Genomic DNA, 27304 nt, shown 5'->3' with positions numbered 1-27304 from the left:
CAACGTTATTGCGCGAGATCGCAGTATCGAGCGACGTCCCGTGCCATGAGGCACCCTGGGGATGCGCAAATGAAGAAATATCTGGGGCCGTGTTCCAAATTTCACCCAAATGGATCCGAGTTACTCCTGCGGGTCGTGTCACATGACAACACAGACAGAAAAACGCTGGACATGGGTAGGTTTCTGAACGCCAAAGTACAAAACCCTTACTTTGGAGTAAGATTGAGTAAATTTTGGAACACAGCCTGGGAGTAGGGGCAGCCGTCATAAAGCATTTCATTCTTTAAAAAAAAAGGACGAATCGATGGAGAAATCTCTGGGAGTAGGGGCTTTCGTTATCAAGCACTCTTTAAAAAAAAAAGCTACGACAGCCTGCTTCTGGGTTATTGGGTTGCAGAACGACAAGGCACGAGCCCGATGCGTCGGCTAGGACTCCGCCGTTGCTGATCGCGTACTGCAGCCGCCATGCTACCAGTCGCCCCCGCCGAAGCCACTCACCCGCGAGGAACACGGATGCCAGCCGGCAGTAGTGCACCAGTGGAGGCACCGTGGCGAGGACTTGCGGCCTCTGGCGAAGTAAAAACGCCACCCAGCGCAGACAGCCGAGCACCCCGTGCAGGCTGCAGGCGCTGCAGCGGACGCAAACATTCCGGTCAGCAGTTTGCGTAGAAAAACAACGCTGATCGAACATCATCAGCATCGTCGCTTAGCGAACATCGAGTACGGTGCGGGAAACGCCGTCCCCGACTGGTGCGTTTATCGCGTCCCAAAAAATGGCGCCTTGATTTCTGCTCGACGACATCAAAAAGTGCCACGCCGTCGCCGGCCACGATCCCGGTGGTGGATGTTGCAGATGTCCATTCTGCTGCAGGTCGCTGTCCAGCTTGACAGTCCACAAAAGCTTTGGTAGCCGAGAGTTGAGACGACGTGACGGCGGCGACACTCGCGTTTGCTCGAGCTTTTCGCCGGAACTTCTACGACCAACGACCAGGATCACGACATCTGACGGCGCAACACTGCGGCTTTTCCCACGTCATCTGTTGCCACTTCGAGACCACATTCAATGTACGGCCGGGATAGGAGGGTAAACACACCAACCGAAGAAGGGTTCCAGGCACCGCACCTTGGGGGTCCGTACGGACATTACGCGAGGAGTGAGGAGTTGCGGGACACCAACAAATAAAAGTTTAGGAATCTGGCACACGCGAAAACAGCAGGCACGGCAAAGCGGTGCCAAACTTTTTTCGACGGCTCTCTGTTCAAAGCGGAGGCGGGTGAGATTGCCACAAGCTGTACGAGAGGCAAAAACGACACCTTTGGATACAAAATGTACAGAGATCTGGTAAAATGGCATCATTAGAAAACAAACTTCTTGGAAACTAAAACTTCGCTAAAAGACTGCGGCGGCAGACATTTCACGAAGGAACTTAATTAGCTTCTTTGAGGTATTTCGTTAGAAGACTTAGAAACCCGACACTTCACTGCAAAACCTAGCTTTTTAGTGGCATTTTGCCAAAGCCAAGAAGCTATCAAAACGTTGCTGCCACACTGATGCCTCTGGGAGTTTCCTTCTTAGAGTTTTCCCGAACCAGCATCAACTGCCTTCGTAATTTGTATACTGTTCTTACATTATGTTGCATGTTAATTAAGTTGTATGTTGTGTTATATGTTAATCATATAAAACGTTAATTTCGTAATATGTTAATTATATTATATGTTGCATTTTATGTAGGGTTCCGTGTTTTCGGGTAAATCCGATAAACTCGAGAAAACCCTCGTCGGTAAAAATTTTGGCAATTCGTATTTATTTGGAAAATTCAGACTTTTGAAGTAACGATGGCAAAATGAAAACAAAAGACAATATATTACAAATAAAGATTGTCAGAGCAGAGGGCTAGAGGTTCTGAGTTAAAGCTAATTCAGTTTTCTTTTTCTTTTTTTTTTTTAAATTTTGGACTACATATATTGACAAAAGGAAGTTTCTTGGTTATTTCGTCGAGGTTCGTTCAGTACAATGGGCCAATGTGCTCCTGAACCACGACAAAAGCCGCTGTTCCAATTCCCAGTTTGGACCACACTTTCTGTGCTTCTCAGAGGAAGAAGGGGCTGTTTTTGTAACAGCTAAAGATGTAAACCTGTAGATTTCGTAGGATGGGGAAAGCAACTGAAGGTTTTATGCTCGTTTCGCTATTTCAAAGTGCCTACATCTATTGAAGTAACACTTGCTTTCAGTATTTGGCGTGGGACAGTTAGAACTGTCAATCACAAGGGTGCCAATGCCAAATGCAGCTGCAGAAATATCTTTCGATACTGGCGATTTTTTTCATATGAATTTACTAAACATTTTTGTCTGAACATATTTTATTTTCATTAAAAATAGATAAGAACGGAGAAAAAAGTAACTCAGAATTTCGGAGAATTGGGAACCTAACAAAAATAAACCCTGATAAACCCAGAATTTCCAGCTAAAAACACCCTCCAAATTTCACGAAATTAAGCAATATGTTAATTTGCAAGTGTTACTCACCCAGGTATCACGTCTTCAGCGCACAGCGCTTCCAGAGGAAGGTAGGGCCAGTCGAGAGGAAGCACTGGATGCTCGGCCCAGTTCAATGACAGCGCTCTGCACGGTTCACAACGTGTACTTTTCAAAAAGCAGTGCTCAGAAACAAAGGTTCGGTACCAGAGTTTGCGAGCATAATGCAACATCTGGAGAGAAAAGCATGTGCTGCAAACCAAACCATTTGGGGAAGGCAGCCGAGCAGCTCCCTAGGTAAGCGCAAACAAGCAATCTCCGTTTTTTTATTTTCTGTTTTACAGCGAAGCTGTTTATGGCTAGGGTTCCGTGGATTTCTCGTGTGCAGTGACTAAAAACTCTACGTTTGCACCGCCACACGTGCACACCTTCCCCGAATAAAAGATTCAAAGTAAATGACCAAAATAAAGCATTGACGATGGCGCGTGCAAGGTGCCACTTTGTTTTAGTCTTTTGCTCTAGAACAGTTACTGCCGCAAACGCCGGCACGCGCGACGCGTGGAACACCATTTCCTGCATTCTTCTCGATGCTTGGGTAATTTAGCGATAGGTCCATTCAGTAGATTAGTTATCAATAGGCACCATTTTCAAGATCAGTAGACCCTCAGGTAGATAATAAAGGTTTCTCAGAGATTCGCCGCTGTGCGACCAGCGTTGGCCATGTCTACGCTCGCACCGCCCTCTTTGTCGTCGTTCCAAGCACATGCGTGCCTAGTTTCCTTTCCTTCCGCTCTACCTGGGTGGCAGTCCCGTCGCACGTGTCTAGTTTCCTCCGGCTCCTCGGGCCGGGTCTGTGTCGTGTGCTAAGCACCTTCGCTGGGCATCCACCTTCGCAGAGGGGAATGGCTCATGATTTTTTTTTTTTTTTTTAGAATTAGAGGACTGTTATTGGAACTACTATTGCAGTCGGAAGTGCTTATTCGGGGCACTTACTGAATCGGTCAAATTGATGCCTGCCTATACCCCTACGAAGTAAAACGTGAAATGGTGCCAGCGGCACGTTTGCGCCAACAGTGCCGCACGACGTAGGTGAGGTACGATCCCACAAAACAACGATTAGAGTGTAGCTAGCGGGAGTTCGTTTACCACATGGTGCAAAATTAACCTGGGATTGAAGAACAAATCGAAATGGGAAAGAGAAGAGGCGACACATTCCCGTGAACCCCGCTTCTCGAGGGAGAAACACACGTAACTGAGTTGTGCACTCCGCAACACTATCGGCGCAAACAAGGTCATTGCCGGACTTCTCCATTAATTTTCTTGGTACTGAAAGACTGTCACCAAAACTATTATAGTGGTGATATTGCTCAGTTTTGGTACTAGCCCAAGTCGTAAAGTGTGATGCCTGACTGTACTTTTTTGAAGAAGAATGCGCAAGACGGATCATAGGAGTCACATCTCTCACTCACTGGAGTTCTCTTTTCGGGAACCGCTGACGGACCGCGTCCAGGTAAATGTTTCTCACGGCAGCGAGCTGTTGATCGTCGCAGGGGTCTGCAGGCATTGAAATTGAACTTCCTGTGACGCTCGTCAAGGTCTCGCAAGCGTCGACGCCGCTGGCACTCTCGCCGGGCTTACTGGTGTCCTCAGCCCTGAAGAGGGAAACGACACCTTCATCCCATGTACAGTAAAAAGTCAGAAATATGCAGAATGCAGACTGAGGGCTGCTATAGGGCAATGATCTGAAAATAAATAAAATATGAGGTTTTCCAGCTAATTATCGCTGACGGCAGTCGCATCACGTTGGGTCATATGGTCACGCGACATTCAGATATCGTACGACACTGATGCCGTGCAACACCGCATCATAACATAGACGCCGGATGACGTTGAGATTAATCATTACGTAACGTGATCACAAAGCGCTGCTGGATCGTATGGTATCTACGACGGTCACATTACCTGCAGCAACACGAGTACATAGCGGCTGTATTGACACTAAGCTATAAGCTGCTCTGCTTGCGCAAGCGTAGATCATCAAATTACAGAGCAAGAGGTCCACGGTTCAATTCCTGTCGAGGGATAGAGGTGTTTTGTAAAGACACTTGGCAGAGTCGTCATAACAACCTTTCGTGAAGCCCTAAACATGGAAACCAGTGCATAGAGTACTCTGCTTTAATACATGCAAGATGACAGTCTGCTTTCTCGTCAAATGCAAACCGCGCGCCAAAAAAAAAAAATGTGGTCAAAAGACTTCAGGGTATTTATACCACCGAGCTCGTCGCCTTTGATGACTGGTTTCTATGTCTGCTGCAAACGAGGTTACATTGATGAGACAGCATTTAAAAGGCTTGTCATCTTACCTTTGAAAAGGTTGAAACTGAACTCACCGAGCTAATTCTGGTCGAAAAACGACGCTCAGCAGCAAGCTGAAGACCCGGTCCTCAAAACCCGGAGCACAGCTACCAACAAGAGTCAGTGACACCTGGTGCCAGAGCAAGGTGTCGTCCTTGTTTTGGAGAGACTGTAAAACATGGCACCACCATTACATACCTGCGTAACTAGAGTCGAGTATGTAAATCTGAACGCACATTTTCTGTCATGACATTAGATGTGGAATGAAGTGTAACACACTACAATATGTATTCATTGAAAAATCTTATTTTGCCAGACTTTTTGACTACAAACATCTATCCTTCTGCCAGCAGAAAGCTTTAAAACACATAGTTCAAGAGAGTTCAGTTTTTATATGACTAAACAGCAAAATTTTTCCCTACGCTTGCATGGCAAATGCACGACTGGCATGTTTTGAAGAAATTAAGAGCCTGTAGTAGTAGCACTCCTATAAAGGCCATGAGTGTGTATAGTAACTACCTAAAAACGTGCCTAGATGCCGAACCACTTTCGGTGAGAACAATGAAGCTTAACATTTTTTTTAAATTTGAGGCACTCGCACTCATGCCCCAAATCACAAAAAACAACATAAAAACAAACAAAAAACACTATGACATCAACAAAGAAATACAGGACAAGTCTATAACTGATGCATCATGCCACGAGCAGCAAAACACCTATGCATCGGAGTGCATAAATGGGTCAGCTGGTTCATCTTGGTGCGTCGAAAAAGCCCCAAAAGAGACAAGGACAAGACAAACTAAACGGAAAAAAAGCATGTACAAAAAATCACATTAAAAATACTCTAATTAAAACAATGAAACAGATTCGAGAAAAAACTTTCAGCCTTTCCAGTCTGGTGAAGAAGGATGACCAGCGGAGCTGTACTATGGTGGGACGACCTCAAGGCCGACTTCTTGGACGACCTCAAGGACGACGCCTAGAGGACGACGTCTAGGACGACCTCAAAGACAACGTCTAGGACGACTCCTAGGACGACCTCGAAGACGATGCCTAGGACAACCTCAGGGATGACATCTAGGACTACCTCAGAGACGGCATCTAGGGCAACCTCAAGGACGACGTCTAGGACGACCTCAAGGACTTCTAGGACACCTCGAGGGCAACGTCTAGGACGACCTCAAGGACGACGTCTAGGACGACCTCAAGGATGACTTCTAGGACGACCTCGAAGACGTCTAGGACGACTTCTAGGGCAACCTCCAGGACGACGTCTAGGACAACCTCAAGGATGGCTTCTAAGACAACCTCTTGGACGACCTCTAGGACGACCTCAAGGAAGACTTCTAGGACGACGCCTAAAGAAATGCAGCCTTTCCACTCTGGTGAAAACCAGAGCGGAAAGGCTGAAAAAATTGCCGCCGTCGCTCATAGATGGCGGTAGCTGTCCACGGTTTTGTGTCGAGATTTATTTGTCCACGGACACGAAACTAGGAAAACTAGCCCTTAACGGTTCCGCTGTAAAAAGAGTTGCAGCTTTGGGCAACGCCCGTATACGCATCTCTTACCAACAAGAATGCAAAATCGGCAAGTGCCTCACCGTGCAGGCGGCGAGAAGCACCAATTCGTGCAGCATGTCCAGTTCGGCTCCTGAGCACCAGTGAAGGCAATGGACGTGGGCCTGGCAACCACCGGATCCTACCAGCCGCCGCAGGTACGATGACACGCCTGTGCCATGTAGTAACATGTCGCGTGCCTACACGACCGCAAATAAAGCAATCTCAATTTTCTAAACACTTGTTGCAAATCGAGCAAAAAGAAATCAACCCAAAATATCAATACTTTACATTCTGCAAGAAGATGAGACATGCAAGAAAGTATCGGGCATGCCTTAGCCTTTTTTACTTTTTTCTGGCACTTTTAGGCATTTAGGTTTATCTTTGGCTTTTCAGTGGTTTCAAACTCATTTCGAATGTACGATTAAATGACTTTATGACGAATAGCTTCCCAACGAAAATGCCCATCTATCAAAGTAAAACAAGGCCTCGGCCTATCTGTTTAGTTTGCTTTTATGTTGAACGACGACAAAATAAAGATGTAGTGAGCAAGCTGCTGCAGTGCAGGGGTTGAACACTTTGAATAGGATAGTACAAATGCCCTACAACAGTGTAACTAGGAAAAGCCTAAAGCAAAAAAAATGAAAGCCGCTTACAACTCCCTGTAACGCCGAATTAAAGCGCAGCTCTTGAGGAGGAGGAGGGAAGGGTACTAAAGGTCAAAAGTTCTCGGGGGGGGGGGGGTCACGCGACCTAACGGTTATGCCGATGCCGCTCAAGTTGAAAACGGGCGCCTAAGAGCTGCGCTCAAAAACAAAAAAATAACAACAGAAGAATGCACTCTGAAGAAAGTTAAGTTATAATCCTATTAACATAGGGTTGCAAGAAGTGAAAGCATGCAGGAGAGCTGGTAAGGAAACATCATAATCTAAACCCCGAGACACCGACAAATAAAAGAACGGACAAGACGACGCAGATTTTGTGTCGTCTTGTCCGTTATTTTATTTCACCTTGTCTCAGGGTTTAGATTATAATACAGGGCATTTTTTTAAGGCTTTACAGATTTGTTTAAAAAAAAAGGTGTCAAAGCTACATTAATGTGGCTTGTGCAGGTGAGTTATACAGCCAGGGGAACACACACGATGAGGGAATAATTGTCACAATAAGTCTGTTAATTAACTCGAATTAGATAATTAACCTCTTCCGTTGTTGAAGATAAAGATACGGTTTCAATCAGAAACTTGCTGAGCGTCATCGAACACCACTAACTAAGTAAACTTTAAAAAGGTTTGGGGTGCGTGGGAAGCACGCTGATGCACTGTCAGGGGAAGCGCGCATATGCATGCACGTAACATGGGCCGCACCTCTCGGATTGCATGGGCAACCACTGTAGCCGTTTCGCGCCGAGCCCGAGAGATGGCGCAGCGGCCGTGAGTGGGAGCGGGACAAAGCTGCGGGCAGTCCCAGGAGTCGGCGGCGGAACGAGAGGCTTAGCCACAGAGGCGATACCGCCAATACTGCTGCGCGCGGGTACGCGAAAGAATAGAGTGTCTGAGAGATTTCTTGCGTGTGAGGACTAATGAGACAACCAGCGACGAGGTATGTCACAGCATTAAAGTTACCACTCGTTCAACAGGCACAAGGGTGGAGGTGCGCAAACGCGCTTGAAGCATTCCTTTCTCTCTTGCCATCCACATTTTTGTACCGCCAGAATTGTGCCCGTTGCAGGTGCGGTAACTTTATAGCACACTACTGCATTTCCCAAGAGCCCCCAAATCTTTGTGAAATATACTTACTCATAGTGGTTTTTAGTTACAGTCGGCAAGATTTTAATTGAAACCACACATCTATTCTCACTAATTAAAAAGTCAATTAACAAATTTATATTAATCAACCACTCGTCGTGACGACCACCCCCCATATTATATCCCCCCGGCCATACGACTCACTTGCACAAACCGCGTTCTGTAGCTTTTAGGGAATTCTTTAAAACAAATCTCTAAAGACTAAAGAAAACATGACTATAAGCAACCGACCTGGTGCCAGACGGGGTCATCTGGGGAGGTGGTCGTCGCAATGTGCAGAAGCCTCGCCAGAGAGGCCACGAGGAGCGATATTCCGGGAGGAGAGACGCAACGGTTACCGAGCTCGAAACCGCCGGCCACACAGGGCGCTCGACCAATCAGATTGCTCTCCTTGGGTTCGGTCGGGCGTGTGAGTAGAGAGCAGTTCCTGCAGTAAATATGCAGATAGAAATAGAAATAGGACAGTCATTGCTTCACTGCACCCCAAATGATCACAGGAAACAAAAGAGAAACATCCTGCAACACAGTTGGCATGTGCACAGCATCGGTGCTTTCGCATGTCTTGCTCGAGGAGATAAGTTAAAGTGCCGAATTTTACTGCCTAGGCTCAGGTCTTGCATGGGCAGGTTTCACTAAACTAGTGGGAGTTTCGGTCGCAAACTTTCAGCGTAAAAAAGGAACAGAAAAATCGGCAATTCCCTCTCTGAACTAACTGTCATGCTCTGCACGTATATAGGTGGTGAGCGCCAAACAAACTAAGTACTAGTGCAACAGTGCCTTTGAGAGAACGTTCAATGACACCACACTTTGATCAAACATTTCAGAAAAACTGAGGAAGATGACACTATGTCAACTTAGTCTGACGCAAGGTTAACTGTGCAAAACTGCAGTCTGTTCTTTGCAACGCCGCACCTCAACAGATGCATATCACCATGCACAACAGAATGCAGAAACTGATCGCAGGGCCCTTAAAGGCATTTTGTAATGGTATACAGATGAGCAACACAATTGAACACATGAATGGCACTGATGTGTGTATATATGAGTGAACGCGTGAATGCGCACAGAGAAAGTCGATCTAGGCACTCACATCAAGGCCGTGCTCAGTGTGGCGAAGCGTTGTGACCGCAGCAAGCTCACTAGGGCAGTTGCACACGGGGAGCTGGACCGCAACTCAGGTGCACGTAGCGCAGCCAGACAGTGAACCGCTGCCGCCACCAGGGATATTCCCTCCTGCAAGCGTTGGTATGGGATAACTTACACAAATTTTTCGACTACATAATGAACTTAAATATTAAGTGCATGTCAGAAGCAACAGTGGAGCAACGTTGCATTCCCAACTCTTTTGTCTCGTCATGCCGCAGTTGCGATAATTTAAGCAGTAAGAAAACTTAGGGGACTCTAAGCTTCGCCTTTAAAAGTGTAACACGATAACGGGTCCCGTTTGCAGAGCCTTCCCACATAAACACGTGCTCGTTGCCAAGCCGTGCAAGCACATGTGCGTGGCCTAGTCGGTAGCGTCACGTGTCACGTGACGTCACATGTGGCTCTGACGTCATGACCCTACCGACCCGCTAAATTTGGCGGGACAGTTTTCCGCTAAACTTGTCAAGAACATTTTCCGCTAGATTCAGTGGGAAAATTTTTCGGTAAATTTGGCAGGAAAAGTTTTCACTAAATTTGGCAGGAAACTTTTTCTGCCAAATTTAGCAGGTAGATGCCATAATGCAATGTGCAAAGCCACGTGTGACACACGTGCCTGTGCGCGTTGCATTATGGGATTTTTTGGTCCCACCGAAGCTGGTGTCAACGCCGGATTTTTTTGCGACACGAGCTCCTAAATGCTATCGCATTAAAAAAAAGTCTGCTTCGTCGGTAGAGTGCTGTGATATTTGTGACAAAGGCCTGAAACTTAGTCCACCGAAAATTAGATCAATATGCACATGCACGATCCAATAGATGGGTGGATACGACTGAACCTCTTCAATCGAGAGGTGTCTTTCACCACCTAGCCAGTGTTTTGTGTCTGTTACCAAGTGCCTCTGGTGGTCCATTTTGTCCCTATCAAAAGGTCCTCCACTATTGTGATAGGACACTTATGGTATCAGAGATGCAGAATATGAGGGTCCCTTATTAAGACTTTTTCATATGTTCGAGAATGCCTATCTATTTGGAGTGAGAGCCCAGGTACAACACCCCCTTGCTTGCCCCTCTCAAAAGTCGTACAATTCGGTGCTTCAGAAGCTTACAAACGTTTATATTAACAATCGCAGCTGTACGACAACGCATGATTCAGAAGTACTCAAAAGTTTTCCCAAGCTAGGAAAACACTTCAGTAGGAGCAGGATTGTTATTCAACACTTCCCAAGTTTCCAGTTTGAAAGTTTTTCGGTATAAAGACGCGTGGGAGTGGCGTAAGCCAGCGCGAACACTCCTTCGAGGGACGACGCTAGATTCAGTTAGCTCTGTTGGGCCACGGTTACCCGGGATGAGCTTCCGAAATATTGCTTTTGTTCCTATTGTGACTTATATTTCACCGCCCAAGATAGCACATACAAGATAGCTTCTCCTGCGCCCTTCTTAGTGGCGCCTTTCCTTTCCTCGTGTTTTCTATCAAGAAATCCTCAAACCAGTTCTCCGACAAGGGGCAACAGCTCTTCCAAAAGAGGTGAATACAGTGAAATCCACTTATAACGTTGTACCACTTATAACAATCCGTTTCTAGAGGACCACGCGTTTTTGCATGGGGTATCCAGTCCAGATACAACGATAATCCGTTATAACGATTGCATTTTTGGGTTCTCTCATTATCAGGAGTGGGGAATCTCCTGTCCAGATAGGGAATCCCCTGTCCACCCCTGGTGGTGGACAGAGGATTCCCTGTGTTTTTAGAAAAGAAACTGGCTTGACAAATTATTTGTTTTGTGAGTCTGCTTACAGAGCAGGAAGTTAGTGAGCCCCTGTGGGCACCTGTTGTCTCGACCGTAAGTGAGAAGCTTAGCCAGTGAAGAATAAACGCTAGCCTGGGGTCTTTAACGTGCACCACACAGCAGTGTCGCAAGATTGCATGCCAGTTTTATGCTCGTCCTCATCGAAAGGGGAGGGGTGGGGATTGAACCCAGGATCCTTGGGTTTTGCAGCCCAAACTCCACGTGCTCCAAGCTGCAGTACACCAACACGCTCGGTCACCGATCCCTTCAGTTTGAAAGGCCACGAAGCAGAAGAATGGCGTTGATTATGACGGCTACGCCACACGCACAAACATCCATTCACTGGCTCACCCCAGAGGCTTCGGCGTGGTCCGAACGTGCGAGCCAGTCCGCCCAGCGGCCGCAGCATGACTCCAGGATGGAGCCGAGTCCGTGGGCGGCCTCCCTGGCCACTTCCGCGGGCAGGGTGGCCAGACAGTGGAGCAGGCAGGCGCCATACTCCAGGTCGAAGGCCTCCCCGTCCAGCTCAAAGCAAGAGCACAGCTGGAGACGCCTCGCCACTACTGGGAACAGCGCCCTGGAGAACATGCAACGTCCACCTTCAATTCACAATTCCCGGCGACTTGGAACGAGATTCTCGCTGTGGCCTCCGTCTAGTGTAACTCAGTTTCGCCTTAAAATGGGCTGCTACGAGCCACTTGATCCAAATCAGCACAGCGAAGCATGGAACCCAAAGCCAGTGGAAGGCACTCGGTGCGGAATTGGTTCAGATGGCTCATAATGCCCGCTATAGTCGGCCTTGGAGCCAAATGGAGTATCGCGGGGACTGGCCTTGTCACCTACGTATTAGCATTCGGCTCTGGTAACGGGCCTGCAATGTTTGACCAAACCTTGTTTTAGCAAGAGGTGGTCGTTCTGTAAGACAAGTATGCAAAATAAGTCTAAGATCAGGCTCTATCAGAGACCCAGGAGTGAAACAAAGACTGGCAGTAGCAGATGTTCCTCGGCCTGCTTTCAGGCATGAAGGAACCCAGCATGAAATATACACTGTGTGCATGCACAAGTTGTAAGGCCTTCCAGGATTTTCCATGAAGTCAGATAATATATTAAAAAGCCCAAATGTAGGCACATTTTTTTACAAAGGTGCCCCATGGTCTGGGCTTTTGCGAAAAATTGTTGAGCCCATCCACTTCACGTGAAGACAGAGGACCAGAGAAGCCGTTATCTTTACGACAAAAGCTACTAGCAGAGATGGGCATAATACATGCAAATATGTATCGAAATACAATACAAAATACTTTGTCCAAAATGTATTTAATTACAAATCTAATTACATTTCCAAAAAAGCATTTAAGTACCAGATACAAATACAACCAAATGTATTTGGTCTCCTCCAAATACTTTTCCATATGCATTCCTCAAAATTTGTGTCAGCAACTTCAGGGCATCTGTAACGGGTTTCTAGGTATCTCATTTTAATTCTGAATCGCACACTCGGGAGTTAGTGTGTGAGGCTCTAGTAACGTAATAGAAATATAATAAAAAAAAAAGTGTAATCAGCTTGGACGTAACAGGTGAAAAAAGTAGAGCTTCAAGCAGCTTTTTTTGTCGATTACATTTTGGTATAGACCAACAAAGAACCGAGACGACCAAGACGTGCAGCACTAGCTAGAGAATTTTTTATTGTTGCAACTCGCAACAGTTACGAAAATCTGGACGACGGCCCGCGCATTTAGAACGTTCCAGGCAAAAATATGGAGGGAAATCAGGCTGGAAAGCGTCACAAGTTGTCACAGGCACTTATTTAGCCAGTCTGCCTGTGAACGTAGATTTCGTCACTATTCTTGCCCTGGACTAGCACCGTAATCACAATGTCACTAAACGCTTGTGCTTGATTGAGAGACACTGCATTCGGTGCAGAACATGGTTTTTTTCCTGCTCTGGACAGTGACAATAAATTTGAGGGATGCATTTTTGCGCACAAAATTGTACTTAATTATAATTGTATATGAAATGCCCACGTTTTAGTATTTAAATACACACGTCAAATACATTACCCAATTTGTAATTAAATAAAATGCAAAATACACAAAGTATTTGAAATACGTATTTCAAATACTTGTATTTGAAATACTGCCCATTCCTGGCTACTAGTTTCCGCTTGGCATCGGCGGCCCGATTTTCGTTTATCATTTTTGCCTGGCGATGACGTTCACACTCCCGCTTCTGTTGCCGCTGACGCTCTAGACAGGAACGTTTTTTGTCGGCGAGTGGAGGATCAATCGAAGCCGATAGATCCACACCGTCGGCCGCAGCATGTTGGGCAGCTGTGTGTTCGGCTCCTTGACGCTTTCGCACACATTCGTGCTGTTGAGTGCGCCCGCCGACAATCCTTGTAGGCGCATTCTTCTTCAGACCGAGCAACACGCGGCTTACCCATGGCGAGTCCAAACGGCAACTGATAACGTCGCTAGGAAATGGCTACAACAAGAGGCCAAAAAACACAGCCGTTGGTTGGTAGCTATCTTAGGTTTTACAATGACGTTACAGCAAATTGCTATATTGATTGAGTAAAGACACATACATTCATAAAGGTGATAAGCTCTTTCAACAGACGACATTGTAAGTTTTAAACCTAATTTTCTGAGGCACATCTCAAGGAGAGTTTTTTTCGGTTGAGCCCAACCCTCTTTATCAGCATCATGTAAGCGAAAGAAAAGAAGGTTAGATCGGCGCGTTCTGCCCTCAGCCTTGTCACAGTGCACTCTTAGCTGAGATAAGTCGGTGACTGTAGATGATAACAAGGGATCAGGACCTCAAAATGTACATGTCAAGGAAGGCTGACTCGCGCGGTTTGCCCGTTTTTATTTATACTCAGTGATGTGATGGGTCTAAGCCGTTTTGGAGCACCTTTTGGAGCAGCCAAAACAGTGTTTTGGAGCAGCAAAAGTGGCCTTTGGAGCAGCCAGAACAGTGTTTTGGAGCAGCAAAAGTTGCTTTTGAAGCAGCCAAAACAGCGTTTCGGAGCAGCAAAAGTGGCTTTTGGAGCAGATATTCTTAGAAAAATAAACATATTCGTTTTCAGTGCTGGACGAACAAAGGACACTTCGCTCGCCGCCATAAACAAATTATGGTCAAGTTCGACCACCTGGGAGTCTTCCAACAAGTAACTGAAATGCCAATGACATGACACATTTTTCAATGCTTCAGGTAAATTATACATATATATGTAACGTTATAGATAAATAAGAACCAAACTGCACATGTTAAAATTTATTTGAAAATGACCAGCTTATTAGTAAATATCACAACATTAGGTTGACTACCGTAGTTATATAATATAACAAATGGAAGCTGTCTCCGACTGATGAAACACGAAACTACTGCAGTGCAATGCGAAATTGTACACAAGACAAAGGTGCATTAAGACTAGCGGGTGCTTTTCTTTTTACTTTTCGAAGCTTTCTACAAGGCTGCTGCAAGCCTCGCTTTGCCTTTGGCTAGTAATGAATTCCCACTTTCAATGTCTCCAAAGAGGCATTGAGACATCCCACAAGTGAACAGTGCTGTGGGCGTTGCTGAGCAATTCCGAAAAAAACGCTTTCCACCGTTATACTGGTTCCCGACGTGCCAGATTTTCGTCAAAAGTAAGCAAACGTAAAACAATGGGTTGCAAGCGTCCCGATTGGTGCCTCTGCAGTGCAGTCATGTTCGCATGCACATAAAGGCACCTTCGGCAGGCTTGCATTTGCACGTGGTTCGTCGCGCAAGCGGAAATGGCAAGCTACCTAGCATGAGCTAGGTAGCTTGCGCTACCTAGCTCATGAATGCTCAATTACGGTACTTAGTTTAGTTTCGGTTTTGAAAGACGACCAAAATTGGTCTTTTGGCGCAGGCTTGGTGCAGATTATCCATATTTTTGCAAAATGTAGCAGGATGTAGCAGGGTTCGCCCTTTGGCGCAGTTTGGCGCAATTGGCGCAGCAATCACATCACTGTATACTTGCCATGACCAATCAGAACGAAGAAGCGCCGTTTAAATGAGAGTTTTTTTTGTTAACATCCATAGACACATTTGTTTTCAGATTCTAGCACATAACAGCTTCGCTGTAAAAGTTTTGCTTTGGCATGCGTTTTGCTTCGCACAACGATGGTCCAGAGGAGGTTTCAGAGTGAGTGGTGTACTACACTCACAGGCAGAGACCTCCAGCCAGTTCGTAAGCCAAGAGCACCCGCCACGTCCTCACAGCCTCCAGGGCCAGGCAGAGACAGTCCGAACCAGGAAGTCGACTGGCACTGCAACCGCATAGCCATTAATTTGGAAACGTTGTATACTACAGCGCTCACCAAACTTAAATGGAACAGATACACTACCATATTTTCTGGTCTATAAGTCTCATATAAGTGGCCATTTGCACAAAAAGGTTGGTATATATGGGGTGCCCCCAAAAAAGAATTGCACTGTTCTTTTTCATTGCAAAAATAAACTATGCATTGCAGAACTCCGCCAGAATTTAGCGCTAGAGCTCCGAACCAGATGCCAAAGTTCCAACACTAACCGTTATCTTATTCAAATGTTATAAGTGATTTTCTGAAATTTTCAACGGGAAAATGAAACTCATTTTTGCCCGTTTTCGCTAGCTGGCGTCCATGTATTCAAGAGCTCTGTCGGCCGACATTTTCCCAGTGAAAATTTCAGAAAATCGCTTATAACATTTGTATAAGATAACGGTTAATGCAGAAACTTTGGCATCTGATCCGACCCTCTAGAGCTACATTTGGGCAGAGCATGAGCGTTCGGCGATGTATATTTTATTTTTGCGGTGAAAAATACCTTGTATATAATATATGGCACCTCTATATTAGCCACGTAATTACAGAGCACTGCGAAGGATGGCGTATGGAGTGGCCGCAGCCACGGATCTATGCCGCTACTCTTTGGATCGCTAGAAGAGCAGGTCATTGACGAGTGTTCCACTGCTCTTCCTTCGTCAGAGAATCCCGATACAGCCTACATCTAGCACAATAAGCCCAAACGTCTAAAAAATATATGTAAGTTTCACTGTCGTACGAGACGCATCAACGGAAGTTTTGGAAAAAGAGCTGCGACTTACACACCGGAAAATATGTTATGTCTTATCTCGTGGGAGCAATATCCTGGCAGCAACCAAAGAACTACTTCATGACGTAGCGCTCGGTGGAACAGCCCGAACAGGGAAGGCTACTCGCTCAAGGTCGAAATTACAACTACAACGCGTTTTTGGCAGTTAAACGATGCATCATGGCGCAAGAAGGTGGCGAAAAGCAGGAGCCCCCGGCAGTCAAAATCGCTGTGTTGTGACCGGTTCAGCCGCGATTTCAGCCCTTCCCGTGCTTGGGCTGTTCCACCGAGAGCTCTGCCATGACACAGTTCTTCTGCTGCTACCACGATGGGGCTGTCTCGAGGTAAGACACAGCTTGCATGTTCCGTATAAATTTGGGGAGCACTGTATTTCGCTCCTTGCCACCACCACTTGCCTGGGGTCCAGTGCCAGGTAGGCAGAAAGGCTCTCCTCCAGGGGATACCGCTGCAGCTGAAACCAGGTTTTGAATGTACCACAGTTCACCAATTAAAGCTGCACTACATTACAACTTCTCTGTAGTAGAGACAAACATGGTGAGGATACAAATGCCACAACGATGCAAAGCTAGAGTATGTTTTTTGCTAATGCCGGTAAACAATTTTATGGTAATGATAGAGTGAACAAAATGATAGATATATAGTTGAGTCATTCACATGGTGAAATGATTGATATAGTAAAAACTGATATAGCAAAAAATTGCATTTACTATGAAGAGGTTCCACCATGGGCACTAACAAATGTCGATTGTTTGTTAGCAAGATTGCCACTTGACAGGGACAATGCAAGGCCAGGGTCAATTAATGTTTCCAGAGCACTGCATTCTTTAGCATCAGCTGGGGAAGAAAACAAAGCCCACCAGTTGGCTGGTTGTGGCCATACTGGCATTGGCTGCATCAGTCAAGCTAGTGGAGGGAGACTACATGGCCCTGTACAATATACTCCAAAAAAGAGTCAGCCTATAATAGCTCGAGAACAGATCAAAATCAAAGAGAGCCAGATAACCGTTGGGTCCAGGCCACACACCCAGTCAAACAAAGTCAAAGTTGGTCACATGCAAGACTACCCAGAGTCAACCAAAGGCCAGACGAATCTGGCCTCAGCCAAGCCGAAACCAGGGAAGAAGGCTCACCAGAGTGCTTGCGAGGGAGCGTCCGGCGGCTGCCAGGGATCGGACAAGTTCCAAAGCAGACCACATGGGGCTCCCGTAAGCCTGGGCCATCTTGCCGGACACCACAGCTGCCAGACGACAAGAACAGGTCTTCAGCATCATGCAGGGTAGAAACGCTCGCTGGTGTGTCCTTTCCACAGAGACAGACATATAAAGATGGCTCCCCAACTAGGTTACCGTGGGCAACCCAGAGTGACCCCCGGGGATCTCTCGAGAACTTTCTTGTGCTACCTCCTCGAGGAAAGCTTAGCTTCCACAATGCTGCATTCCCATGCTGCTGCAGCACAGTCGTCTTGCAACTTGTCTGTGTGCAGTCACTCAAGTGGCATTGACAGCACTGCAAAAACTATGCTAGCCTCAACGACGTAGCCAAAAAAAAGATGAGAATAATATTCTGAAAATAAAGCAAACATATTAATGTAGTACGTAAAAGATGCATACCTGGAGACCCCCAATGCTGTGGCAGAAATTGCTCAAATACCAACTCCATCAGCCCCGGGTGGTCCAGTATCTGTTTGAGACATTCCGGTATTTCTGTGAGACACCTGAGCATTTGTCTTCCGACATTCCAGTATCTGACTGGAACATTCCATCATCTGTCTGAGACATTCCAGCATCTGACTCAGACATTCCAGTACGTGTCCGAGATGTCACTCGTAACCGTTCCAAGCTCTATGATGGCAGTACAGTATAGACCACTTACAACGTAACCGCTTATAGTGCAGGACCGGGTATAACGCGGCTTTTTTAAACCACCGGTTCGCTTCCCATAGAACTCCATGTAATTACATACCGCTTAAAATGCAGGCACGTGAAGGGAAATACCGGTTAGTGCAGTCCACTTATAACAATATTATTAAATGTGGGAAATCCAATCGTTATAACCGATTGTCGTTGTATCCACACTGACCCTGAAAACTGCCCAAAATAGTTCCCCCAAGCAGAAGGTTACTCACCAGTGTTCACTCAATCACACCATAGAAGAAGCGCCGCAATATAACAAAGTTTTATTGTAGGGTCAACAGCAAGCACGCAATGAAATGGTGTCAAACACACTAAAAAAAATCCAAGATCTCCGCTTGCTTGTGCGGCAGCTTGACTACCGCGGTTTGCAAACAGCTCGTACAAGGCTTCCCGAAGCCTTTTCCGCTGGTCGTCAAAGCCGCTTGCTTCAGCCTTCTTCATTACGACGTCCCCGGATTGCAGGATGGTCGATATCGTCGACGAAGAGTGCTCATACTTCCAGACGAGACTCCCGACCTTGAATCCTTGCCGCCAATCATGTAGGATTTGCTTCTTCTCCTCGAAAGAGACAGCTATTCGCTTCGTCGGAGCCATCTTTCACGCCAGCGACGCGGGGAAGAGGAGGGTGGGGAGGGGTTACGAGGTTACGGGTATGATGATGATGATAGCGCCGAGGTTTAAAGGCCGCGTGCAGAGCCTGCTCACGGAGTATTCGGTCAGTGCCCATCGGATGTGATCGAGTCCGCCGAGTTTGGTTGTTTCTTCGTGGAATTTAAAAATTTTTATCTCATTTTCTGTTGAATTTTCGTAGTAAACACATTCTACGCGATCATTTATTGATCGTTATATCCAATGTGCCGGGAAAAATGCATCGCTATATACGGTTTATTTTTACATACAACCAATGCAAAAATTGATGCTTCTATAAAATCGATCGTTATAACCGATATATCGTTATAAGTGGACTGCACTGCGGTTTCTGGAGCAGCCCGCCGACCGCGCTGACCGACCGGTGCAGCGAGCACGCTTCCCTGTGCGACACTAGATAATGGCGCTAGCCGCAAGCAGAGGCCGCAAGTGGCACTTGTGGGGCAAGGAGGTTGCTTGAAGAAGCGGGAAGAAGCGAAGAGAGTTGCCATAGCGACGGAGGAACGCACCCTCACGGTCGTTCACGTGCGTGCGTCCCTCCGCTGCGTTGGCAACAACCGCAACAACAGACCAATCGCAGGTCGAGAACTGGTCGCGCGCGTTGCATGCCGGTCGCAGGCCGGCTTCTTCTATCCGCAAACATGGCGTTGGTTGTGATCGTCGACGTAGACAGCGTGGTGGAAGCTCATCGTTCTGCGTAAAAGTGCTATCCTTGACTGAATTTTCGTTGTGTGTCGCTATGATAACCCAGCACGTACTAGAAGGGAAGATCCACCTACTCGTGCGGCGATGTCGTGGCGGCACTCTCAAGACGGCAGAAACGCCCGTGTCGTCGTGTTTGTTTACTTCGACTAAAGCATTTGCGTTTTCGAACATCGCCCGGATTTCTTATTTGGAGCATTTCATGCCTGTGCTCAAGTTCAAGGTATTACTGGCGCGTACCGTATAAAGGGTGCGAATTTTCACGCGTTTTCATCGCCGGAGAAAAGTGTTTAGGTTTAGCAATCCTGAACGCTCGCAACGTCCGTCCGCAACCCGCTACGCCGTTAAAAGGCTGCGCCAGGCAAAAGTCGCTCATTTCTTTCATATGTGTGACACACTTGAGAGACAAGTGTACTAGTCTGGTGAAATAAAGACTTTCCTCAAACTAAGCTTTATTTTTCATCTAACATAAAATAAATTGTTCTACAAAGGTAAGTTGTCTCATGGCATGTATTTTGGCCTGAAAAATTGATGTTTTGGTTATAGCGCGGTACCGCTTATAGTGCGGATTTTCGCGATTCCCGCGACATACGTTATATGCGGTCTACACTGTATCGGGGAACCAACATACAATAGTGGCCTCTACAAACAGCCTGTAGGGGGTGACTGAGGTGCTTGTTTTGTGTTTCTGCCTACCTTGCTTGCATCTTGTTTGTCAAACAATGTGTTGCCATGTGCAAACCCACCTTTGTGGCTGACTGCAACGAATGGCGAGCCATTCTCGCCAGGATCAACAGTGTCGATGCCACCGCGTTGGCGCCTGGACAACACTTCCGCAGGACGTAGCTGAGACGTGTCAGCAAGTCCATCCGCAACAGGGCCTACAATACAATAAGAAACAACAGCAAAAAAACAATTGTTTGCTTTGGTGTCTCTGAATTCTTCGGACAACATGTGTTCTTAGCGTTGTGCGAATATTCAAACGGCAGTTTTGGATAATACGCTATTCGATATTTGCTTCGAGATGAGCTGTGATATTCTTACTTTTCGGAGTGCCGATCGCGGCGAGTTAGCCCCGTTCAGTGTGCCTCTCACCGAGCACTTGTGCACAGCGGGAAAGCAATTCCCGCGGAGCTCGCGGGCATCGCTTCTCTGTAGTCCACAAGTGCTCGGTGAGAAGAGTACCTATGTGTTAGGCGGGGGTGTCTTGACAATCTGCGCTCATCATCCGTGCTCTTTTTTTTTAGGGGCGAAACTCCTTAGGGTATAGCCTTGTCCATCCGTCCGGCCGGCAAAGAAAAAATGTTTGCACAGTCGACAGGATTCAAACCTGTGCGGGGAGACCCCAATGGATTTCTAGTCCATCGCCTTAACCCCTCGGCCACGACTGCGGGACGAGTAGGGGGCTCTGAGATGTGGTAGTAACTCAAGAGCTGGGGTTTCTGTCATGGATGAAACGTTGCATGTAGCCGCTCAACGTCTATACAGGAGAGGGCGCTGTGGTCAAATGCGTATATAATTGCGTTAAACTTTGCATGCGTTAGCTAAACGTTTATAGACGAGAGGGCGCTGTGGTCAAATGCTCAAATGTGTATATAACCACATTCCATACGACACATTCTCTTTCTGACATGGACTTGAGCAATGGAGTTGCGTTCCCACGGCTACTAGCGGACCCAAGCTGATCCTCTAGAAGAACCACTGGCTCTGCATTTCACCGACCATAAAGCAGTAACAATGAAGTCGAAACGCAACCCGGAACTCAGCACTACCCATGAGCAATAAAAAAAAAATCTGCACCATCAGCACTACCTATGAACAATAAAATCAGTATCATCAGCACCACCAGAGCTTCGCCCCAATCAACATCATTCACCACGTAGAGATGCGGTCATTTTTTTTGTTTTTGTCAAATTTGAAATTGAAGAAAGAATGTTTGCGTATAGCATGCAGACTTCTAAATCTCCTTGATTAAGATAGCTGAAACGATTTTGCTGTTTACTTGTTACAATTTATAAATATAGCTATATTAAAATTAACTGAGCTGACAAGTGGAAGGTTGGGAGCAATCTTCACAGGATCAGTTAAATTTCCATCTAAGCATTGTGGTCTTTTATTTCGATTGTAATGCTCATGTAGTTTTGGGCACCGATTTTGGTGGAAAAAAGTGTGCAGTAGAATCGTGTAAACATAGTACATGGTGCGAAGGTCACACGGAACCTGCCGCAAACTTGTATGTTATGGGAACTGATGCCGCAAATCGCGGATGAAGCAGCTTTGCATTTCACGGTGCAACAAACATTTGGGACAACCCGTGTGTCCGGGAACCGATATCGCGTGCGCAGATCGCGGACAAAAAACACGGGAACCCACTACGAACGCGCCTGCCACGGGAACAAATACTGCGTATCACAGACGCAGCAGACTTGCAGTTCAGAATGCAATAAACATGTGGAATCGACTTGCACGTCACATGAACCAATATCGAATGTGCCGATCACGGCCAAAAACGCGTAAACCCGCTAGAAACTTCCTTGTTAGACGTACCGGCACCGCAGATCGTGCAGTTGATGTGATTCCCGTCGGACATGGCCTTATTTATGTCCGACGGAAATAGGGGGTGGGTGATATTTCGGTATGTTTATGTTTTAGATATTTAGCCAGAAAAACGGGATGGGCGATCCCACGGGGGAGGGCGCCCTTATAAGATTTTACGGTAGTGAGCGTACTTCCCATGTAGTGGCGCTGGCGCCAGAAGCCGACGCCGTGACAACATTCCACTAACGCTTCATAACCAACAACCAGGTGGTTTTTAATTATCGTCTTTCAGTTTAAAATATGTTTTCTTGCGTTTTTGTAACGAAATATTGATGTTTCTAAGATTTTACTGCTACCTACGTCATGTTGAAGCAAAAAAATTAGCTCCAGAATTTTGTTTCCGTACCCGGTTGTTACTTTGGTTATTAAGAAAAGTAACTACCCAATATCCCGAGAGGTAACCCACTTAAAAGCAAAAGAAAATCGGGTGAAAATATGCAATAAACCACTTTCGGCGTGCGATCAAAAAAAGTTGAAAAAATGCTAGTTTTAGATTTTGCAACTTGCAAAACTTGCGATAGCAGGGAGGGGCAATGAACCAAAGACGACTGTCCTCAGTCAGCAATGTTTGCCTGTGTCCCGTTGTGGCTAAGTAACGCCATTTCTGCCGCGGTCACCATTGACCAGGGTCATACAATTACTACTAAAAGTCTGCTACCTTTCGATATTTTTGAAAAATAGCAAATCCTGCCAAACATAGGGGTGGGTTATCTTCGGGGGTGGGGCATCTCTCGGAATATTACAGTAGGTACAAGTAACACATAACATACAAGTCTGGACGCCACACCTCACCTTCCGAGTCTTGCTTGTTGTGGGAAGTGCACATACCTTGACGATATCTGCCTGGGACAGCTCGAGGTCCGTGAGCTCGTTCGTGCCTTCCACGCGTTTCACCGGCTGGAGAAAAGGACTGCGGTGGCCCAGGCACCAGAGGAAAGCGCACTTCAAGACTTCCTGTACACAAGACGGGGATCGGTAGCCAGGCGCATTGGCATGCCACGGCATGGAACATTCAATGCAAAGGGTGGCACAGCAGAACACAGGGTTAATTTTTGGTTCAAATCCCGTCCCCTGCCCATTTCAGGTTGTACGAGTGTCATACTGTTTTGCAGTCGTGTGGTCAGTACTGCACAACGCACACTACAGGCCACTTCTCGCAGTACCATTTTCTTACAATGTGCTACGTTGCGCGAGCTTACGTCTGCTTACGGTGCGAGCCACCGGGACATCCGCACTTCGTGTGAAGTGTGGCAACCAATTCAAGGTATAGCTTGGCATATGCCATACGATGCACGGATGTCCCGGTGGCTCACGACGTAATGTAAGAAAACGTGAGCAAACACTCCTGCGCAAATGGGCCTTAGGGAGCCCAGGTTAGCAGGCATACTGCACCGGCTAAATTGCCCCATTATATAGTAATAAAACCAGTGTTGCTATTTCCCAAGAGGGGACTGACCTTAGATTTGTGATGAGCGGAGTGCTATACAGTAAGTACACTTCTAGCAAGAAGAATAAAACAGAAAGAAGGTGTGCCCGCGTGTGTCTATTCTTTCTGCTAGGAGACTAACCTCTTACTGTATATGTCCCGTTCACCGCTAAGCTGACAGGGCAGTGGCAGCCATGTGTGCCCCTTGGACCAGTCATACGTCGATCCTTTGCCATGTGATCACGCTCCCGTCTATAATCAAGCGCAGAGAATTGAGCCAGGTTATGAAAGGCAGACAGTCGATTAGTCCGGCAAACGCGTATCTTTCATTACCCTGTCAGCTTAGGCACGAACGGAGTATAGGCATTAACAACGTGCTAATTCGCATATAAAGAGTTGAGCTTGTAGCACGGGGGATTTAGACTGTACAAAAAAGTAGCCTGCCTCAACAGGGTATTTGGAGACTGCACAGTGGTATCTAAAGCTACACAGCTGATATAAATTTAGAAGCTAGGCACGGTAACACCACCCATCTCAAGGATAAATATCACGTCCAGAAACGCCAGGTACCCACTTCCTGTGGGCGAGAGACCACCAGGGCACGCAGGGCAGCCAGTGCGGCATCCAGGGTAGACCGGTCGTCGAGTGCAGACCTCAGCAGCGGCGCCAAGCCAGAGCCAAGAAGGTGGTCTGCAAGATCAGTCTCCGCCAGCAGACCAGCGTAACGACCCTCCCAGTGCTGAGGAAGAAATGACCTATAGATTATTGGATCCTCAATTGTCTACCTATATAGCAGTAATTCTAACAAGTTGGGTGTCCATTAAATTAATACATTTATTGCCTACATGTACCCATGCAGTTGGCACATTGTTTATCCAGATGGCTTGTGGGTTTACTTTCCTGCAGAGTACACAGATGGCCAATTGTTGTAGTTAACAGGTGGGCAAGCGAAAGACGGCGCCAAGACACTTCCCAGAAAAGCAAACTTTGTGCCCCACACAGGGTATGAGGAACGTTGTGCCCAGAGTCACAACATAAGGATGTTATTTTCAACTCTTAATTTCCTAAACTCCCTAGCAAGAAATCTCAAAACTTCTGGCTAACTTGATAGCGCATCAACGGGCTGAAAATCTCTAGAAGTACTTGAACTGATCCTCATTTAAAGGTGAACTCACCTATAGAGATGTTGATATTATCTGAATTACCTTTTTCAAATACTTTCCATTTGAAGTATCAAGTGCTTCAATCCACAGGGACATTCTAACCACTTAATATTAACAGGCCTAAAGGATCAAACTTTTATTGAGAAAGTATTTTTTTTACCAACTTGCCCTCAATACAAAAAAAAAAAAATTCTGACATTTTGTTTAATTGATTTCACTTCAATGGTACATATTTTCACATTAATATATGTCCTGTTCATGCTCAGCTGCATGAGAAACTAGGCTTAATCTAAGAAGGGGGTCAGTTATTTTTCAATATACAAGTATGCGTATATCTTCCCAAATTTGTCTTGTGCTTCTTCAGTGCACTTTAACAAGCCGAGCAACACTGAAAGTTGACTGCACAGAAACATGCAGATTTGCTCTAGTTCGAACACAGTATCGTACTTCGCCCAGCGTAGGACACATCCAAGCACAGATCGGTCATTGGGTTCACAAGGACCAATCAATGATTGGAAGTAGACCAATCACAGGCAAATGATCAGTCTATGATCAATCATCAATCCAATGGTTGGTCAGAAAATTTGCATGACCGACCACCAATCGGTCACCAATCTGCCTGATCATTGATTGATTGATAGGGCCCTCGAGACACTTGCCTTGGTGAGCATTCGCTCTAGAAGCTGGAGTGCCAACAGGCGCTGAGACCGCACGCTGCTCCGTAAAAACTGCAGTATCTCCGCCGTGCTGTAACCTGCTGCCTGCAAACACAGCACCGTCACACAATAAACTCATAACCTTGCAATGTAATAAACTTTTCTAGATTCAGCTTAATGTCAATTTGCCTGCATAATGACCTGCAAATGTAATAAAACCAAATGGCCAACATAAAGAGCTATCTTGTTTTCACCTCAAGAACCGTGGTAAAAAAAGTCCTGCTCTTTGCGGGGCATTACCAATTTCCCCTTTTATGTGGAGAATTAAGATATATGAAGATGTATTATACATTTGATTATGTTATCTTATCAAGACGTACATATTTCAAATGCCAAAAGCATCCCTTCTTCCTCAGACAACCAAATCTTGTAAGAAGTGCTTCGTGCAGCGCATGAACAATGCACAAAACTTGCTTTTTTTTCTTGAGGTGACGACAAGCATAGTATTGAGTTGGAACCAGCCTTGGTGTTTTCGTTCGTTAACGGTGAGATCCATCTGAAACCAAGCACGGTTCGTTCACCTGTGGCGAGTCGCCGTGGTGATGCAGACCACGGTGAGTTGGGATCTCTGCGCTGGGTGAAACCAGGTTGCCCTCAAAATCGAAGCGCCCCACGACAGGGTCCTGCAAGAAAACCACGCTTTAGTTCAATTAAAAGGGGAGCTTTCATCGCAGGTTAATGATTCGAGACCTTTGAGTCCGGTTCCTTCGCCGGAGGAAGCATGGTCATCCACTCCAGCTTCTCTTCTTCCACTTGATCCATGTGAAGCCAACGTTGGGCCGCTTCCGATGGCCGGATCGGAAGCTCGCTTTCGTCTGCAAGCACAAACTACCACAATCGAAACCGAGCCGACCGAAAAGAAGTTTTGAGAGCGACGAGTCATTGCTCTCCGAAACCAGATGGGTTACAGGTCTGTGATCTCACACAATTCCGAAGAACCTAGACTTTGTGTTTACACTGTCCCTTTCTTGCCTCAGTCTCGGGTTTTTTGTACCATGATCTTCTCTGACATAATGCTTACAGTTCTACAACTTTCTAGTTCAGTGGTTCTCAAATGGGGGTCCGCAGACTCTTTGAGGCTTGCGAAGGCATTCCAGGGGTCTGCGGAGCCCAGCCTTGTCAGTCAGGCCCAGTAATAAAGGTCTTTTATCTGACTGAGAAGAAACATTTCAATTTTCGGGTGAGTTTTCTCGTGTGTATGTAATGAGAGAAGTTTGCTTTGCACCAGCCCTTAGTTATACAGTCTAAGTTTGTTTTAACAGACCTTGATTTTGACCAAGATTTCGATCTGTTGTAAGAGTATGATATATGCAGATATGAAGTTGAGTCAATGGTATGTAGAGGAAAAGCAACCAAACTTCACAAACTGGTATGTTATAGTATCCAAATGTCTGTTGTAAACAGGTCTGTTGTAATGAGCTCAGATTATCCACTTATTATATCATTATCATAATTAACCTATAACTTTCCCTTCCCCTTGCCACGAGCTGGGTCCTCCATCATATCCGCTGATCCCCAAGGGGTCCACACGAAACATCGACGGTTGAAAGCCACTGCTCTAGTTTGTTGATTTTTCGTAAGATTTTCCACAGGTGAACGGCGACGTTCGTCTAGAGTTCATTTAATGGAAAAATGAAGGTCGCACACGAGATAAAATCGAACCGCTGTTTACTAACCAGAGGTTTTTGAAATAACTCCGAGGTCCTTCGTTTTGAATCAAAACAGCATAAAACACAGCCCATTTTTGTTTTGCCTCGCTTAATCCACAATGTATCTAGATGCCAGCAACACCCAGAAAGGTCAGCACTCCAAAAGACTGGCACCTTTTGAGGCTACGACATTTTTCAAACATAAAAAAAGAAGAAAAAAAGAAATGCCGCCACTTGCCCAAAGAC

General features: G+C 46.2%; 1 protein-coding gene across 1 annotated transcript in view; it reads right to left on the bottom strand.

The window, feature by feature from the left end:
• Positions 1–26636, bottom strand: part of LOC8029021 (RNA polymerase II-associated protein 1) — a 33943-nt gene extending 7307 nt beyond the window's left edge. The window contains exons 1-18 of the mRNA XM_040215263.2: positions 26100–26636; positions 25931–26032; positions 25353–25454; positions 24105–24269; positions 22933–23058; positions 20253–20387; positions 17854–17923; positions 17374–17480; positions 16639–16694; positions 15316–15417; positions 11474–11699; positions 9283–9425; positions 8424–8619; positions 6432–6587; positions 4867–5000; positions 3946–4128; positions 2528–2623; positions 499–629 (exon numbers count right to left, since the gene is read on the bottom strand). Coding sequence (XP_040071197.1) covers positions 499–629; positions 2528–2623; positions 3946–4128; positions 4867–5000; positions 6432–6587; positions 8424–8619; positions 9283–9425; positions 11474–11699; positions 15316–15417; positions 16639–16694; positions 17374–17480; positions 17854–17923; positions 20253–20387; positions 22933–23058; positions 24105–24269; positions 25353–25454; positions 25931–26032; positions 26100–26171 — 2302 coding nt within the window. The 5' untranslated portion in view covers positions 26172–26636. The remainder of the gene's footprint in view (positions 1–498; positions 630–2527; positions 2624–3945; positions 4129–4866; positions 5001–6431; positions 6588–8423; positions 8620–9282; positions 9426–11473; positions 11700–15315; positions 15418–16638; positions 16695–17373; positions 17481–17853; positions 17924–20252; positions 20388–22932; positions 23059–24104; positions 24270–25352; positions 25455–25930; positions 26033–26099) is intronic.
• Positions 26637–27304: the final 668 nt, after the last annotated feature.

The sequence above is a fragment of the Ixodes scapularis genome, unplaced genomic scaffold (assembly GCF_016920785.2).
Source record: "Ixodes scapularis isolate PalLabHiFi unplaced genomic scaffold, ASM1692078v2 PGA_scaffold4__175_contigs__length_147842914, whole genome shotgun sequence".
Classification (NCBI taxonomy): Eukaryota; Metazoa; Arthropoda; class Arachnida; order Ixodida; family Ixodidae; genus Ixodes; species Ixodes scapularis.
The sequence above is the reverse complement of the archived record's forward strand: the minus strand, read 5'-3'. Positions and strand labels throughout refer to the sequence as shown.